This window comes from Canis aureus, chromosome 8 (genome assembly GCF_053574225.1).
Source record: "Canis aureus isolate CA01 chromosome 8, VMU_Caureus_v.1.0, whole genome shotgun sequence".
NCBI classification, from domain to species: Eukaryota; Metazoa; Chordata; class Mammalia; order Carnivora; family Canidae; genus Canis; species Canis aureus.
Window position 1 is genome coordinate 13,664,977 of NC_135618.1, and position 17,226 is coordinate 13,682,202.

At 33.1% G+C, this 17,226-nt stretch overlaps 1 protein-coding gene across 5 annotated transcripts in view; it reads right to left on the reverse strand.

Annotated features, from left to right (window-relative positions):
• Nucleotides 1-10,796: 10,796 nt before the first annotated feature.
• TTLL7 (tubulin tyrosine ligase like 7) overlaps nucleotides 10,797-17,226 on the reverse strand; it is a 153,951-nt gene continuing 147,521 nt past the window's right edge. For 4 of the 5 annotated variants that reach the window (XM_077905203.1, XM_077905205.1, XM_077905202.1 and 1 more), the window contains one exon: nucleotides 10,797-15,594. In XM_077905203.1, the coding sequence (XP_077761329.1) occupies nucleotides 15,477-15,594 (118 nt within the window). In that variant the 3' untranslated portion in view covers nucleotides 10,797-15,476. The remainder of the gene's footprint in view (nucleotides 15,595-17,226) is intronic. The other variant, XR_013384209.1, reaches the window with a different exon arrangement.

Below are 17,226 nucleotides of genomic sequence, written 5' to 3' on the forward strand. Positions count from 1 at the left end.
CACTTGACCATCACACTGAACATGTCCTGAATAAATTCCATATTCCCTAGCCCTCACAGACATGTTCCTCCCCATGTCAATAAATGGCACCATCATACACTCAGATTTTCAAGTCAAAAATATATAGAATCATCCTGATTCTTTTCCTTCACAGACTCCCAACACGAGCAGGTTTCATCTGTTCATGTCCCAAATATATTCCAAATTGATCATTTTCTTCACCTTCTCTCTCCCGCCCTAATTAAAATTACCATCACCTCTTACCTCAACGATGTTAGTAACCTTCCAACTGACCTTCTTATACTTACTTTTGCCATCCTACAACCTGTTTTCCACATAGAAGTGAGAATTACCTTTCTTAAAAGGCATAACAGCACTTCACTCCCCTGCTTTAAATTTCCAATAGCTCTCCACTGAACTTAAAATCTGAGTCCACACCATGGCCTAGAAACCCCTGTGTGTAGTCCCTTCTTATCTGTCTCACCCATCCTGACACATAGTATGTGCTCAGTATGTAACTGTCTTTTGTTTTTTGGGTTTTTTTTTTAAGATTTTATTTATTCATAAGAGACTCACAGAGAGAAGCAGAGATATAGGCAAAGGGAGAAGCAGGCTCCCATGGGGAGCCCGATGCGGGACTCGATCCCAGGACGCCCTGGGCTGAAGGTAGACACTCAACTGCTGAGCCACCCAGGCGTCCCTAGGTTTGGTTTTTTTTTTTTAAGATTTTATTTATTTACTTATTCATGAAAGATACAGATAGAGAGGCAGAGACATAGGCAGAAGGAAAAGGAGGCTCCCATGGGGAGCCCGATGCAGGATTCAATCCCTGGGCCCCAGGATCATGACCTGAGTCAAAGGCAGATGTTCAACTGTTGAGGCACCCAGGCGCCCCAGTATATAATTGTTTGATTGATTGCTTGATTGATTGAGGGTTTTTTAAAGTCTATAAATCAAGATTTCATTCCTCTAATTTATAGTTTAAATTCTTTAGGGGAGCTTTCTGTGTAAAGGAACTCTGAAGTAAAATATTTTTAAATGTGGAAAATAATTTCTAAATTATAATTACAAAACGGTGACTTTTTAAGTTAAATAGTCATTTTGCAGTTATCATAGGGTATCTATCTATCTAGGGATGCTTTAGAAAAAAGTAGGCAGCTAGCTCATTGAATACATAAAATTCATTATATTCTAAGGTAACCATGTCAAGTATGGAATTAGACCCAAGGTCTTAGATATAATTACTGTTTTTTCAAAACGAAGTATGAAAGGACAAGAGCAGTACCAGACCTCAAGGGTACAAAGACACAGGGCAACGCCTCCTTGTGGCATTAAAATTCCTAACTTATGCCTGTCAATATTTCTGAAGCAAGCTACAGAAACCATGCAAATATTTACACAGAATTTTTTAAATCCACAAGCTTCTTCCTATAAAGCCTTCTAAAAATAAACCTTTTAAAAATAAATGCCTTAGATGTATTTTAATTTTTAAAATTTTTCCTGAATTTAAAATAACATGAAAACAATTTTCCTGAAAGCACAGAATTAATACATTTATTTATAGCCATGACCTTGTTTTTTTTTCCCTTTTCTGCCCCCACCTGGTAAATGACCCCCTAGGGGTTGACAAATATCTAAAGATCCATAAAACATGAATTTAATAAGTATAACAAATCATTTGTCACTGGCATTTTTAAGATTTGGCCTTATCGAGTTTTAACTGATATGTTTTGCAGGTACTCCTGCTGTTATATGGAAGCAATATAAGTTTAATATTTAGTTACTACAACCTAAAGACACCATGTTTTACTGAAATATGAAAACCTTGAGAGGAAGTAGTGTCCCTAAAATACTTAAGGTAAGACTAAGCCACAAATCCAGCAAAAATTTTAAAGTTAATTATAATTAATCCTTTGAATGTACAGATTTTATTGGTGAAATCTTCATACTTCTGTTTTATGGTCAAATATCAGTTGTTTATATTCAGAGTTGTGAGTACATTTAATAGTACTAAAATCTTCCGAAAGAAAATTTCCAGACATGCCAGTTTTCTTAGTTAGATATTATGCATCTTGGTTATGTTAAAACAATATAAAGATTAAAAATCCACCACTTATACACTTAAAACTTGCAGTTTTACTTAACTTCATTATACTGGTTGGAGAAAATAGCTCCTGTTGAAAACCACTCCTGAGACAGGAAAAACGCCAATATTCAGAATTCACATGGATGATAAGTGAAATCATAAAGAAGAAACACATTGCGCATTAAAAAAACCTGAAAATAAAAATATGATCCTTACAGAATGCATCGTCAACTGCCATTTTCCAAACTAATCACTGTGCCTTGTCCATCAAGTTCAGAGGCAGGTAAAGTAATAGGTTCCTAAAGAAGGCATGGACACGATGCCACCACTCACGCTGTAAAATGACCATGGAAATGTATTTTTGTAAAGTGTGCTTATGTTGCTCTCTCTTGGTGAAAAAGTAGTACTGTTCAAATTGATTGCCACTGATTTTTTTAAACTTTTTTTTTAAGGTTTCCTTGTTGAGAGAAACAGTCTATTTTGATACAGCATTTTCAGTGCCATTTGCACAAATTAAAGTGCTAATTGCTAACCTTAGAACAGCTAGAACTACTTTAAATAATTCCAAGTTTCTAAATTGACATGAATTAAAAGCCAGTTAGAGCACACACTCAAACGTTTTCATTTATGGACTCACAGGAAATTCTGCTTTGAAATAAACAAAGTAGCAAAGAGAATGAATAGGAGGGTACTAACTACGTGAGAAATGTTTTGTGAGCATTGAAACCTAATTCACTGGAAGAAGGTAAAAATAATTGCAGTCTTGTAAGTGCTCTACTGATTTAACATGTTTGCAGCAACAAACCACAATCCATTTGAAAAGAACGTTTAGCGGATAGACACAAGTAGTGGCAGAAGATTCAAATGTTTAAAAAAACAACACTTGGGTGATGACCAGTTTTAGAATCAGAACCAGTGGCTTACTGGAACCAAGTGGTACCACCTTGCGAGAGCTGACTGTACTCATACCTTCCCAAATGCGTTTAGTGACATAGTTTTGACAGTTGAAATCTGTCATGGGGAGGAAGTGTTTACACTACAGAAATCAGCAAATACTATAAATTAGTTTTGTTTGTGTGTGTGTGTGCGAGTGTGTGTGTGTGTGTGTGTGTGTTTGGGGATTTAAACATTTACCAGCACACCACTAGAAATACCAAAATGTGAAAGACCATGCCAAAAAAACCTTTGCCTTTGTGTAATAACTGATATCAAATTAGCAAATTTTCCTAATTGCAATGAGTGTGAATACTGAATAAAAGACCTCTCAGAAGTCATTACATGTTCACATTGTATAAGTGAAGATACTACCAAATTTAGCATAGTCTCTTGAAATGAAAGGGCATCTTCTCCCCCTCTTTAATCCATCTATAAGTCCAATGATATGTAGCATGTGTTGTCAGAATGGAAACTATTTAAAATGACTATTTCTTCATGTCCTTTCCTCCAAATCAGGAGTCTTTCAGAGAAGCACTCCAATTGTAGTTTTAAACAGATCTCTGCAACAAACAGAGCTGGGTAACCTTTGGGAAATTTTTAATTTATCAAAATGCCACGCTCAACCAAAGTGAGGTGTTTTGTATGCTTTTGTATTTTTAATATGAGACCAAATAAAGTAGATGTTCAATGGCATAAATGAAGGCATAAAAGATGCAAGCCAAAGTCTATTTGACAGAGACTTGAAAATGATGTTTCATAAGCCAAGGCCTTTGTGTGCTCCCTGGGTTACACTAGTCTTTGGGAAGCAGGAGTCAAACCCTTCAGTCTTCCTTTCCTTTGGAAGGCTTACTCGTACATTTAGAGAAATAAACTCAGGAAGCCACTGTTAGGCTATTTAAACCTCAGAGCAGGGTTCCTCTATACAAGACATGAAAATGGAACTTCTAAAGCATCAGAGTCTTTTGCAGCTCACATATGTCAAGGCACTGAAATGAGCTCATCACACATGGCCTAGCGGCCTACGTCTGTATGACGTCCAGCCCACTGTGTGGGGAGGGTGATCAAGGAAAGGTTTGATTCATTATGATGCCAGTTCTGCTGACCCCCTGGACCCACTTGAAGATGTTATACCTCAAGGTCACTATTTTATTGAAAATAGTCTAATATTAATTAATTAATGATTACATATATATAATGAAAAGAGACTAATTGATACTTCGGCTAAATGGCTCCAACAATGTCACTAACAGTGACAGCACAGCTGAACAATTGATAAACAGCAGACATCGAGGGCAAAAATAGTGCCTTTTAAATTAATCTTTCCGTGCACTTCTTCATGAAGAAAACCAACAGCAAAAGCGTATTTTAGATGAAAAGATGTTAAAGAAGATATAATCAAAGCAGCAAGAGTTGTCTCTTTATCCAAACCTTGGAATGGAAATATATCTAGTGATGTAAGATTGTTTCTAATATTATTGACAGAAGGACAGGAAGATCATCGTCTCAGTAACATAGAAAGACAGAGCTATCGTGCTGCAAAGAACAATCAATGGGAGAGCAATTTTCAATGTTACAAGTCTTTAAAAGTTGAAGATGTATGAGAATCAGTTTTAAATACAACATATCATCAGGATCTATTGTGGAACCATTTAATATAAAGATAACTTTTTAAAAACTGCACCAAATCAGTAAGGTATTTATTTCATAAAATAAAATCCTGACTTCTGGTACTGTTATTTTGAAGGTGGTTTATCATAAAAAATGAAAAGAAGACTTCATCTCATAATGTCTTCAGAAGGGCACAAATCAATCTTCATAACCACCCTATGGCTACTATCACTATTATCCCCATTTTTCAGATAAGGAAAATGAGAAACCGGGTATTGTGGAACTTACTCAAAAGTAGGCCAGTAGGAAGCAATGGGACTAAGATTCAAATCCTGCAGTTCAGCTCCTGAATCCTGCCTCTTAGCTACTATAGTACATACCTCTCGCCATTTGGATTAAAGATCAAACTATAGGAAGTCCAGGAGTCCATTCTGAAGAGAAAGTGTACCTTGAGCTGGTTTGTACCTCTCAACAGTCTACAATATTGAATGTCAATCATGCTTTCTGTATTACTCATAATACCTGATGCCTATAAGGGCCACTCCATCTGGGAACCAGAGCTAGGGTGTCACACTACATAGAGGTGTTCTGTGTAACAGCAATGGCATGTTTGATACAAGTCCTTACATATACCTCTGTTATTTATCCTTATTAACATTTCATTATAACGATTTGTTTGGATGACTTTTTCCGGTACTAGAATTTGAGCTCATGGAAAGTGAGGATGTTCTCTTATTACTAATTTGTTTCTCTGGTATTTAGCATAGTCCCTGACACAGAGCTGATATTCAATACATGTTTGTCAAAATGAAATTACATGCCATAGCCAAGGTAAGCAGCCTTGAAAGGAACAACTTTAGCCTGCATATTAAATACACATCATTTTTTTACACTAAATTTTTTTTCACAACAATGAAAACACATTTAGATAATTCCTTGATTGCTCTTCTTCATTCCTCATACGAAGTAGATAAAAAAATCTAAAGGATTATTCCTCAGAAATGTCCCTTAAATCTGGATTATGGCCATCCCACCAAAGTTCTGGTCCTTGTCCTAACCTGAATGTACTGGAGTACATTCAGGAAGTAGTGTCCTCCTTCCCTGCCCCCAAGGTCCATTCTCTTCCCTCTCCACAAGGCCAATACAGGCAACATTGTAACATTCAGATCCCATCTCTTCTTACTGGATATAAAAAATGCCCCTTGATTCCACTGTATAAAGGGTAAAATCCAGAATCATAAAAGTGGTATCTAAGGATTTTGTAACTTGGCCCCAACTTCTCTTCTTCCATCAATACTCCAACCCATGTTTATGTGTGCTTAGTTTCTCTGTTCCTTGAGTAAGTCAGGCAGGCCCTCTCACCTCTGACATGCCCTGTGTTTGAATGCAACCCTCACCCTCTTTTTATCCCATATGTTGAAACCCTACTCACATACCAAGACCCAACTCAAATGCTCTCTTGCAACACTGGCCCCAGGACTCCCATACAGCGTATTCATAATTTCTGCTATACTCCTACAGATCTCCATTGCATTAGTATTACCTAGCCGTGAGTGATTATGTATCTTCCCACCCAAAATGTTAGCTCTTTATATCGTAGAGGTCAGTTCAGCAGTGCTTGAAAGATTAAAAATCTTTCATTTATTTTGATTGTTCTGTACACTTCTCGTTTCAGAAGAGGCATGTCTGTGGTAATTCTATAACGTTTATACCTACCATTTTCTAAGAACAAATATGACAGTTCTTCACAGATTGTTCGATTCACCCTTCAATTCGCCCTTCAGAGATCTCAATGGTTAGAGGAATTTTTTGGGAATTGAACAACTACATTGTCCCCTTGTCCAAAACTGACTTGTCATAAGAGGCAGAACAAGGTGGAGAGCAAGGCTAGAAAATGTGTGATGGAAGAACCGAGAGCATGGTCCAGAATACCAGAGTAGCTTTAAGAGTCCTTAATCCTGAAATATATCAACAGAATTGTGTTTCTCTGGAGACAGTAGAGAAAGTCATGGGAAAATAAAAACAACAACAAATATTTATTGAGAAGCCTGTGCCAGCCTCAGAACTCTACATGGAACATTCCAATTATTTCCCTTCAACACTATGGAGAAACTCCTACTTTACCATGAACAAACTGAGGCCCAGAGTCATTGAAATCCAGGTCATCTGGCATCTGAGGTCACTCTTCATTAGCATCTTACTTTATTGGGAATAACAAAATCTAGGGGTTTGGGTTTTGTTTTGTCTAAAATTCTTGGCTGTGTAAATAACTTACTTTGTGACTTCAAGAGTGAATTTAGTGGGTTCACAAAAAGTTTTTATTGAATGAATGAAGATGATTACCACCTGGTAACAAGTTTCCTAGTCCCATTCTTGAAGAACCTGAAGCCCAATGATATCCCACCAGATTTAGAACTATAAAGTAGTCTTCGGATCATCGGTGAGACATTTTTTATATACAATGAGGAAATTACAAGATTTTGCTACAGAGACTAATGCTTCCTATTTTCCTTATGACAAATGACAAAACTCTCATATGTAGACAAAGTTGCTATTATTTTTTGGAAATGAAGACTTTCCCACCCAGCTAGTTCACAGCAGAATCAGGGTTGGAACTCAAATCATCTGCTTCCTATTCCAGGGTATTTTCTATTACATAAGAGAAGTAAATAATAAAGTAGATAAAAAATAATAAACTAAGAAAAATAGTAGAGACTCCAGTCTTTGTGAGGAGCTTCATTTCATTTCCCCAAAGCCTTCGGATTACTTGGCAAGGTGTTATGGAGTCTTAGAAATCTGTAATCTCCATTTAATAATTAGTTACCTAAGTCAGATCTGGAAACTGCTGTGGAAATTTCTAGCATGTGCAGGGAGAAGAGAGATCAGTATTAGAATATTTCAGGTCTAAAGGTGGGCTTCTCGTGGTTTTCCAGGACATACGTTCTCAGAGATTCTGAGCAGCCAAAGAACTTCAGAGAAGTTCTAACCATTTACCTGTTGCCCAGAGAAATGGGGCACTAGGACTGTGAACCAAATTGGTAAAAAAAAAATATTAATCCAAAAGTGCAAATAATAATCCAGAAGTGGATCTACCTTCATTCTTTCCATACACTTATGATAATAAATCAATGTTTTAGTTAAAATAATCAAAATGGGCAGCAATTATTATTCTTAAAGTGAGAGCACTGTGGCAATGCTTCACATGGGAAAAGTGGAACTGAATGATTTGAAATGGAGAAACTTAAAAATGGTCAGAAGAAATTAATTCAAAAGCAAATTATAAGTAATCTTTGGCTGAGAAACCTGAGGCTAAAAATATAAAATTAAGCTAGTTTCTGAGGAGTCTACTTATTTGTTATTTGTACTGTTTTATGACAAGTCTATTGCTTCAGTTTGGGAAGAATCAAAAACATAATGGAATTAGCTAACATTGCTTATTTTAAAAATCTGTTCAATTTCTTCCCCAAATTTGAGTTTTCTTTTGTACTTTTCACATTATGATGTAGAACATTTACTGGATAAATACCAATTTGAGCTAAAATGATATTAGGTTTTGATGATCTACCTATTTTTAGCCTAAGGACTAAGTGATTTTCTGAACTCACATTTTCATCATTTTAATGAAAATGAAGTAATATGCTGAAATGGTATTTTCTTAGATTGTCTTAAGGTTTACATACTTTAGATTTTTCACATACACTGTGTCATATATTTTCCCCAAAGTCAGATATATTACAAACATGCAGATACATTCTTACTGCTAACAGAATAATACAGGCTTAAAAATGAATTCTATTATGTTCCTTGACCTTTTTAAAGTTATTCATTCTAACTCTAGCAACAGCCTATGTATAATAGGATAGAGCTTGGCTAAATTTATATAGTTTTGAATTATCCTTGCAAGTTTTTGTCACAACAGTGTCAGTTTAGTACTTAATGGGTTTATGTCTGCTTGCACCTGTTTTTGGACAAAATTTGTAATTTGCTCTTTCTTATTGTATGTTTTTATTACTATATCAAATATTGAAGGCTGGCCTGCTATAAAGATATAAAAATGTGTCATTTCTGTACAACAGTCAAGGCATTACTTAGTAAGTCAAAATTTCAACTACTTTGATAACTATGTAAAATGGTTCAGCTTAGGCCATTATAGTACCATTCAGTATATAACTGTAGATACACTGAATAGTCATATAGATACTACATTTTCAAAAGGGAGATTATTTGGGCACTATTTCACATGGGACAAAACAGGACTAAGTGTGATGAAACTTCTTAAGGCTTCCAAAGTGTCTAACATACTGTAGACATGGGAAAAAATTTTGTCTCAATAAGTTTTGTCTCTCATAAGTAATACAACAAACTTTTAATAAATTCCAGCTTTGAAGGAAATTTATTATAAACTAACAGACCTTTTTGTTTGTATAAGAAGATACTTTCAAATAGCAAGTGCTTCTAGATATACACAAAACTTTTATCTGCTGATGGACAACAGATTCTCATTAAAGACAAACTTTTATCTTGTTAGATCCAATAAGTCATTAACATATTTTCATAAGCACTTGGGCCTCATTCTGGCCACATCCTAAAGCATTTTACATCACTTTGCATATCACAATTATGTTGCAAATGTCTAATATAGCTCATTTTTACTAGTAAGGCAATTTATCTAGGACTATCATTCCTGGGTCAAACCAGCCCTCTTGAACCCTGGTCCAAATATTCCTCTGGAAATGACCAAATTCTCAAATGACATGTGTAAGTAAATTCCTACCCTATATTTGTCAGTATTCATAATTATATCACCAGTGCATATTTGATGAATGATTAAATACCTTATTTTATTAATAAATGAATTGGTTTAGTTTATTGTTTTTCAGAGTTTGGTCAATAGAAGACTAGTCCTGGGAGATGCATTTCAATTAAAGCTATCATAGAGAAATTGGTTTAGAAACTGATATACTTTGTAGTCTCCTGCTAAAGGCTCTCACCAGATCTTAAGATACTAAAGACTCAAGAGTGAATGGGTGACGGGCACTGGGGGTTATTCTGTATGTTGGTAAATTGAACACCAATAAAAAATAAATTAAAAAAAAAAGACTCAAGAGATCCTGAAAGAAGAAAAACACAACCAATTTTTCCACCTAATGTTTTATAAATCTACTTGATCTTTGGGATAGGCTTTGTTGTCACCATATGCTGTACATACATGAATAATCATTGAGATAACTCTCTGCAAATTAATTTAAAGATTTGTTATTTTCCTCTGCAAAAGAGCTAAGTGTTAATTTTGTTTTAAGGCACTGTATGAAGTTTTCTATACTTGAAATTATTTCATGATGATTTATTTTATAATGTAAAGATTTCCAGTCATTTAATTGAATGAAATATATATGTATATATATCTTACAAATTATGTAATAAAATAGGGAGATATCAAACTACTCACATTGGCTTCATTCTTATCTGTCACTGGAAAAAAAAGTCAAAAATTAACTTTTAAAGCATTCATAGACTATTTTAACCTTATAGAAATAATGACATATTTAAAGATATATATATTTAAAAGTCAATATTAATACCATGTGGTTATCAATTCTAAAAACTAAGGCATGCATGGCATTAATGTTACTATCACATGATAGGATTTTTAACCAATGTAATTGCTTTCCTTAAAGGAAAAACAATCTAACTTCTTTCTATATAATCATCCTAAAGAAAAATGATATGAATGGCAATGAGTAGGATATGCTTCTTACTGAGGCTTAGTATGGTGTTTTAACGGTGATAAAATTATAAATTCCTATAAAAAATGAACAACTAAGATGCTGACATAATTCTATTCAGATTAGTAGTGCTATTGTTATAATCAATGATACTAGAGAGATATAAAAGTGTCATTTCTAAATTTTAGGAGGGTCTGCCTTTCAGCTAACTAGGAGAAAAATTGACACCAATTTTGTTTACTCGACCTGACTTTAATAGCAGTAAAAGTTATCCCCATAGTGCTATTACTGTCTGTACAGCAGAAGAAAATTACTGTGAAAACATATTTCATCACCTGAAAGCTTAATTAGAACCAGTCTCCTCTATTACTGAAAAGTTTGTGTGTGTGTGTGTGTGTGTGCGCGTGTGTGTAAAACAGAAATAACCATTTGATGACATGTTGTGGCTTTCTTATGTTAAACATTTTTTATTATAGTAATTGAAATAACTTCACCATACAGATATCACATGCTGAAGCATGACAATGCAATATTAATTGCACATTGTGTTGACATTTCAAGCATATTTTTTGTAACAACATTTGCATTCATACACAGGTAGTAAACACATGGGGATAATTTGAGTCATGATTCATGGTAGCAAATGTATTGCCTTCAAGCTAATCTTGAAACCCAGAATCTTCAACAAACCTATTAATAGTTTATATTGTAACATGTACAGTAGTAATTTTATGAACCAACCAGCTCAGGACCAAGAAGTGCCATTGTTAACCTTTGAAAGAGAAATATCAGTATTATCTGATTACTTTTACAAGGTAAGTCTTCTTACTAATTTAAAAAATATTAGTCTATTGTGTAATGACTTTACCAATAGTTTTCAAGTTAGTAGTGGGGATAAAATAAAAGTTTTATGTAGCCCTTCTTAGATAATACAGCCCTGTTAATACAAAATGTATTACCTGAATGGTTTTCTTTCAATATACCTAGGCCCACTTATGACAAAGCAAAAAAAATCACCAAAAAAGGGCAGCAATCTCAGAGTGCAATAAGTTTTAATACACCATTTTGGGGTTGCAAGATTGTTACTCGTGGCCATGTATCTTGGTTCAATTGGTCTAGACAATTAATGCTTTTGGTTCTTAAAAATCTCAGCAGACAAACTGAACTTGGTCTAATAACATACTTTATCTAAATTTTATTGTTGCTGAGGTAAAAATACACCACCATAAAATACAAGGAAAACCAATATTTAAAAGGCAGGATTTATCTTTTTTGGACTTTGTCCATCAAAGGTCAAAACTTCAAGGGACCTTAAAGTGAAGCAGAAGAGGAAGAGGTGAAGGAAGGAAAAAAGGAAGAAAGAAAAAGCAGTGTAAGGAATAAAATTTTGATCATAAATGTATTTCCAAATTTTTTATTTATTTGTAAATAATATTAACCCCAAATATTTAGATAACTAATCCAGAACTTGAAAACATAAACTTCTCAATCTAAAAAGAAAAGCCAAATTTTATTTTATTTTATTTTATTTATTTTTTTTTTTGGCATTTTTTTTTTAATTTTTTATTGGTGTTCAATTTACTAACATACAGAATCATTAGGTCATAGCAACACAACTAACTGAAGTTACACTTTTTATTGCTTAACCCCTAGACCAGGCAAAGTAAGACTCTGAATGTAAATTACCACTACAGAACAGAAAAGGAAGGTATTTTCTGTCACTCTTCTCGAGGTATTTGCAATTTTTTTTAAAGGAAACACATTTAAGAATGAATCAGTGCTTTGCAGAAACCTAGAATAGAGTCTATGCAACTATTAATTTTTTGGTACATTTGAAAAGGTCAGACATATGTATGTTTAGATTTAAAAACAATGTTTACATAGAATGGCTTTGACATGCTAAAGATGAAAGCATTTAGATTAATCTATATTAAAATGTGAAATTTCAAGTTAGATAACAAAATTCTATAATCATATGCTTTCCAAATTAAAAAGAGAATTAGAATGGAGTCCTGAGTCTAGATACCACTATCATCTAGTTGCTTGCAAATATTACACGAAAAGAAAGTTGGGTTATTATGTTTATCTGAGTTTGGTTCAATTTGGTTTTAGGGAGGAGAAATTAGTAGGCAGTTTTTGTGTATTTAGACCTAATTCAGATACATGAAAAAAATCTGTACAAATCTTTGCATCTGACAGAGGTTATTTGCATATTTGATCCTATTACAACTTCATTTTTATACATAAAAGCTAAATGAAATGCTAGTAAAATAAAATTTGTTGCTAGTAAAAAACATAATATGAATCATAATAGTTCCTTCAACAAATTACATAAAGCAAATGGTAACTAATTACAATGCTGGATAATCAAAGTGAAAACAAATCTGCCATCTCATACCATGTTCATAGATGACAATTTAAAATAAAGGTTGCTTTTTATATAATTCTGGAAATCACTGCAATCATATACAGTTCTGGAGAGCATTCCGATCTTAGATTTACAGAATGAGTAGGGATATGTTTTTTTTACAACAGAAAGAAAATACACTTTCATCTTAAGTAAACCAAATCCCCTATTAAAAACTCCTGGTAATATTAAATAACTTCTGGAGTTTTTCAAATAAAGTTACTTTCTCTCCTGGAAGAGAGAGAGAATCAGACCCGTACTATCATTTATATTGATATGTTTTCACCCTATGAATAAAAAATTTATAATAAAAACTAAGGAATATTTTATACCTCTAAAACATTTCTATGGCCTCTAGAGACTTTCATGGTTTACTACTGTATCTTCTCTTCTTAGTTTCTCATTAGGGAATAAGCACTATAGCAACCATAGTCCACAGCATACCAGGTAGTATATATAAATAATGAGCACATGGCTTTTATTCACAACTTTATCACATCAAACTAGATCGATATAAATATGCAAATGTGAGCAAGAAAATTCTAGTGCTCAAAAAAGCCAGGTCTAAATAGCTAGAGGAATGAAATTTGTTCATTAGTTGAGTAGTTTCACACATTTTAACTTTTTTTTAAAAGGTTCTTAAGTGTGTGTGTGTGTGTGTGTGTGTGTGTGTGTGTGTGTGTTTTCTAGAGGGAGAGGGTTCATCCCCATGTTCTTTTTTGTCTTAAATAAAAACTTCACTCTTTTATTACTAAAGACAGAAGTCCCAAAGCACCCACTCTGGCATACTAACCATTTTGATTTAAATTAATGCAAGTTAGTGACCAAAAAACTGGGTTGATATCATATACCAGACACTTGAAATTATATCTCATTCATGGACAAATCATGAATTTAAAAGAAAAATTATTAAAAATACTTCATGAAAAGACCTACTTGCTGATCACTCTTACAATGATTTTGAATATCCCAATTTTTGCATTATTTATTCTAAGAAATCTATAAGATATTTAAGAATTCACAAAATGTAGTCACACTCAGAGTTATACTGTAATTTCCTTTATCCTGACATCCTTATCCTCTTTTTCCCCAAAGACAGTAACAAATTCTTCTTCGGGATGCATTTAGCAAGGAAAAGTATCTATTGGAACATGGATGTAGGTAGTCATAAAGAATCAACTAGGGATAATTTAAGGAAAAACCCATGTTAGCCTATCACAGCCTTAGAATATGGCTTTAAAAGCAAAATATATCTAACTTACAACTTTAGACTGCCAGTTATCCATTTGCGAATTAAACTAGGATAGTTTGCTTCTCAGTTTTCCCACTTTGGGGCCATTTCTTGACTTACTGGAAATAGTTTCTAGGATAATAAAAGGTAAGACATTCCTAAATTTTGCCAATAATTAGCATCTGTGAGAAAATAAGACTGTTGGGAGAAGTGTAAACAAACTTCTAAAAGATGAATATTGCAACTTATAAGGATTTCCATGTCAATGACAGTGCTGTTTATATTTTTATGGGAAACTGAAAGCTCACTCATTGCTTTTGAAACTGTTAAGGAAGTAAACTGCTATGAAATGTATGCATAACTTTAGATACAAAGAAAACTTCATACTCTATTTTGATTTTAGAAAATTCTCAAGGGTACACCCACGACTAATAATATCTAGTAATCAGAATCTTCTGTTTGCAATTATTTATTTTCTATGCTGCAATGTGACACTTTATATTAGACTTTGCAATATGTTTGTCTCAACATTAAGAGACTTATAAGTGTGAGACATTATCCCCTAACACCAAAATTAGTTTGAAATGTCAACTCTTCTACTTCTGAAGAACAGAAGAAATTGTATCTGACCATATGTACCCACTGGAGATATGTTTTCCAAATAAAAGTGAGTAGTATGAGATACAAAAATCAGATGGAAAGATTTTGTTATTACCATCATTTTCTGTTCCTCTATGTGACTCCCAATGAAAAGTAGGAAAAAAAAGCTAGTTTATGCTTTGTTTACTTTTAACCCACTGGATTGTCTTCCATTTTAGATCATTACATGATCTTACCAAAGCCTTACTGAAAATGTACATTATCACAAGCAGCTACATTTCCACATAGAGGAATAAAAATATCGGGAAAATCAGGTTGAGATTTTTATAGTACTCTGCAGTGTGCTACAGTAATGACAAACCCGTTTTATATTTAATCCTATCATCAAGCAACACCAGGTTTCTAGCTTTGTTTTTCATTTTAAATGGCTACTATATATATAAGAGAATTAATAAGGTATTATACTAATAATGTTTTTTCAAGTCAAAAGATGTATTATCTAGAAAATAATTTAACACTGAAATGGGATCTTCAAGATCAATTCTGTTTTATATACTCTGCAGCAAAAATAACATTTCTAGTAGGAAGGTTTTAATTATAAACCTAGCAAATTCTCGACATTCACATATTTGTGTAAACAGTTTAACATGGTTTATTACATTTCCAGAAATGTTAAGTCTTATATCCAGTTTTCTGTAACTCTTCTTTCATATATTATAATAAATATATATGTGTTATTTGAGTGCACGTGTATATATTTTCAAACATATATGTCATATATACATAAAACAGCACTTAATGGTCACGTTCTTTGCATGTTTAAATTGGAGGGGAAAAATGAATTGGTATTATGCATAATCCATGGCAATCTTCCTTTCTGTTTCACAAATGGCCATATCGGGATGTAAACAAAACATTGGAGCGAGTCATTCCAGGTGAACTGTATTTCAAGGTGTAAGTTGGTGTTCTCATGAAGAATTGTGTACTTCCTGGTAATAACCTACAAATGACAGTTAAAAAATTATACTTTACAGACAAGTTAGTATTAACATCTCTCACTAAAGCACTGTGATTAATAATTTACATATGCTATGTGAAAAACAATACTATGACAACAATGCATTCTACATTTAAAAAAAGTTCTCTCCCAGACTGAGGTGGGGAGGTGGGAGATGGTCATAAAAGCCTCACCTAAAATGCTTAAAAAACAGATGCAACATATGATCTTAGTATCCTAAGACATTCCATAAAGAGCCATTATACTTATGTGCTAGGAAATTATTTCCACAGTTCATGTTAATTTGAAATTCATCATTAATCTCTATAAATAATATGTAAAATCAGTCAAATATTTCTGAAAAACATGTGATATGAGAAGTTGGTTAGCCACATTACCAATAACTGCTTGTTTCAAGGATGTTGGAACCATTAATTATATTAATATTTCGTCAATGTATTATGACTATAGGTAATCTAAGAGAAAAAGTTAAAGACTAAAATTCATAATTGCAAAATTCATATTCCAAGACTACATGGTTCTTATGATAACAGTACATCAGAAATAATTGTGATTATAGGTAACCTGCAATACTTGCAGCCAAATGTATTTTAGAATACATGAATTTTCCTGATTTTAGAACGATATAGTGTATATACTATATATAGTATAATATTTCCATTGGGGCCTTGGGGCAGCATTCATACCACTAAGATAGCTATAGAGAAATGTATGAATACTCACAATAAGCAGATGAAAACAATAAATAACTTCATGTCAATTCAGGTCAAGTCAGATTTATCAATAAAAAGGTTACTCTTTCTTCCTTTTTAGTTTTCAGAGATTGAGAGCAAGGAATTCTAAATAAGAATGTGCACCTGTATAATTGTCTCTCTCTGGAAAAACTTTGATTAGCATTAGGCTACTCCAATCTATATATCTAGAGAAAAATGAAAATCCACAAAGGAAATTCATATGAGCAAATAAACATTACTATTAAAAGTATAAATCTTGGTAAAGACTAGAAGGACATGCTATAGAGTCAGGACAAAGACATGTATAAGGAATTTCCAAAATCAGAAGTAGCAATTGAAGGAGATTTGAAATTTTTGAAAAAATAAACAATGGTAGAGCACTAACTCATTTATTTTTTTCACTTGACATTAGAATTTTCCAGTAGCAGTATCATATTCCATAGAAACTGAGAGCCAAGAGTACTATTAGCTACCTATTTTACATTAAGTAATGTTAACTGCTATGCTTCCATGCCAATGGAAAGTTACATTTATAGTTGTGTTATATGAATTTTGTAGAAAAATAGGAATTCATTATGATCGAGCTGCATACAGTATTCAGATTAAAATGGAAGAATTCTGTATAATATCCATAAACATCATTTTATCATGAATTATCTAATAATATCTTCTAAATCTACTACCTAGTATCACAAACTATAAATAATTGCTCAAATCATTAAGTTAATAGAGCAGTAAAATAATACACAACAAACCAAATTAGATCAAAATTGCACAATGGGTGATGAATAATGAAACAATTGATTTCTCACATCACGGATTATATAAATTATTTTCTTAATATCACTTGGGTAATTTATATGGATTAATTATTATGTCA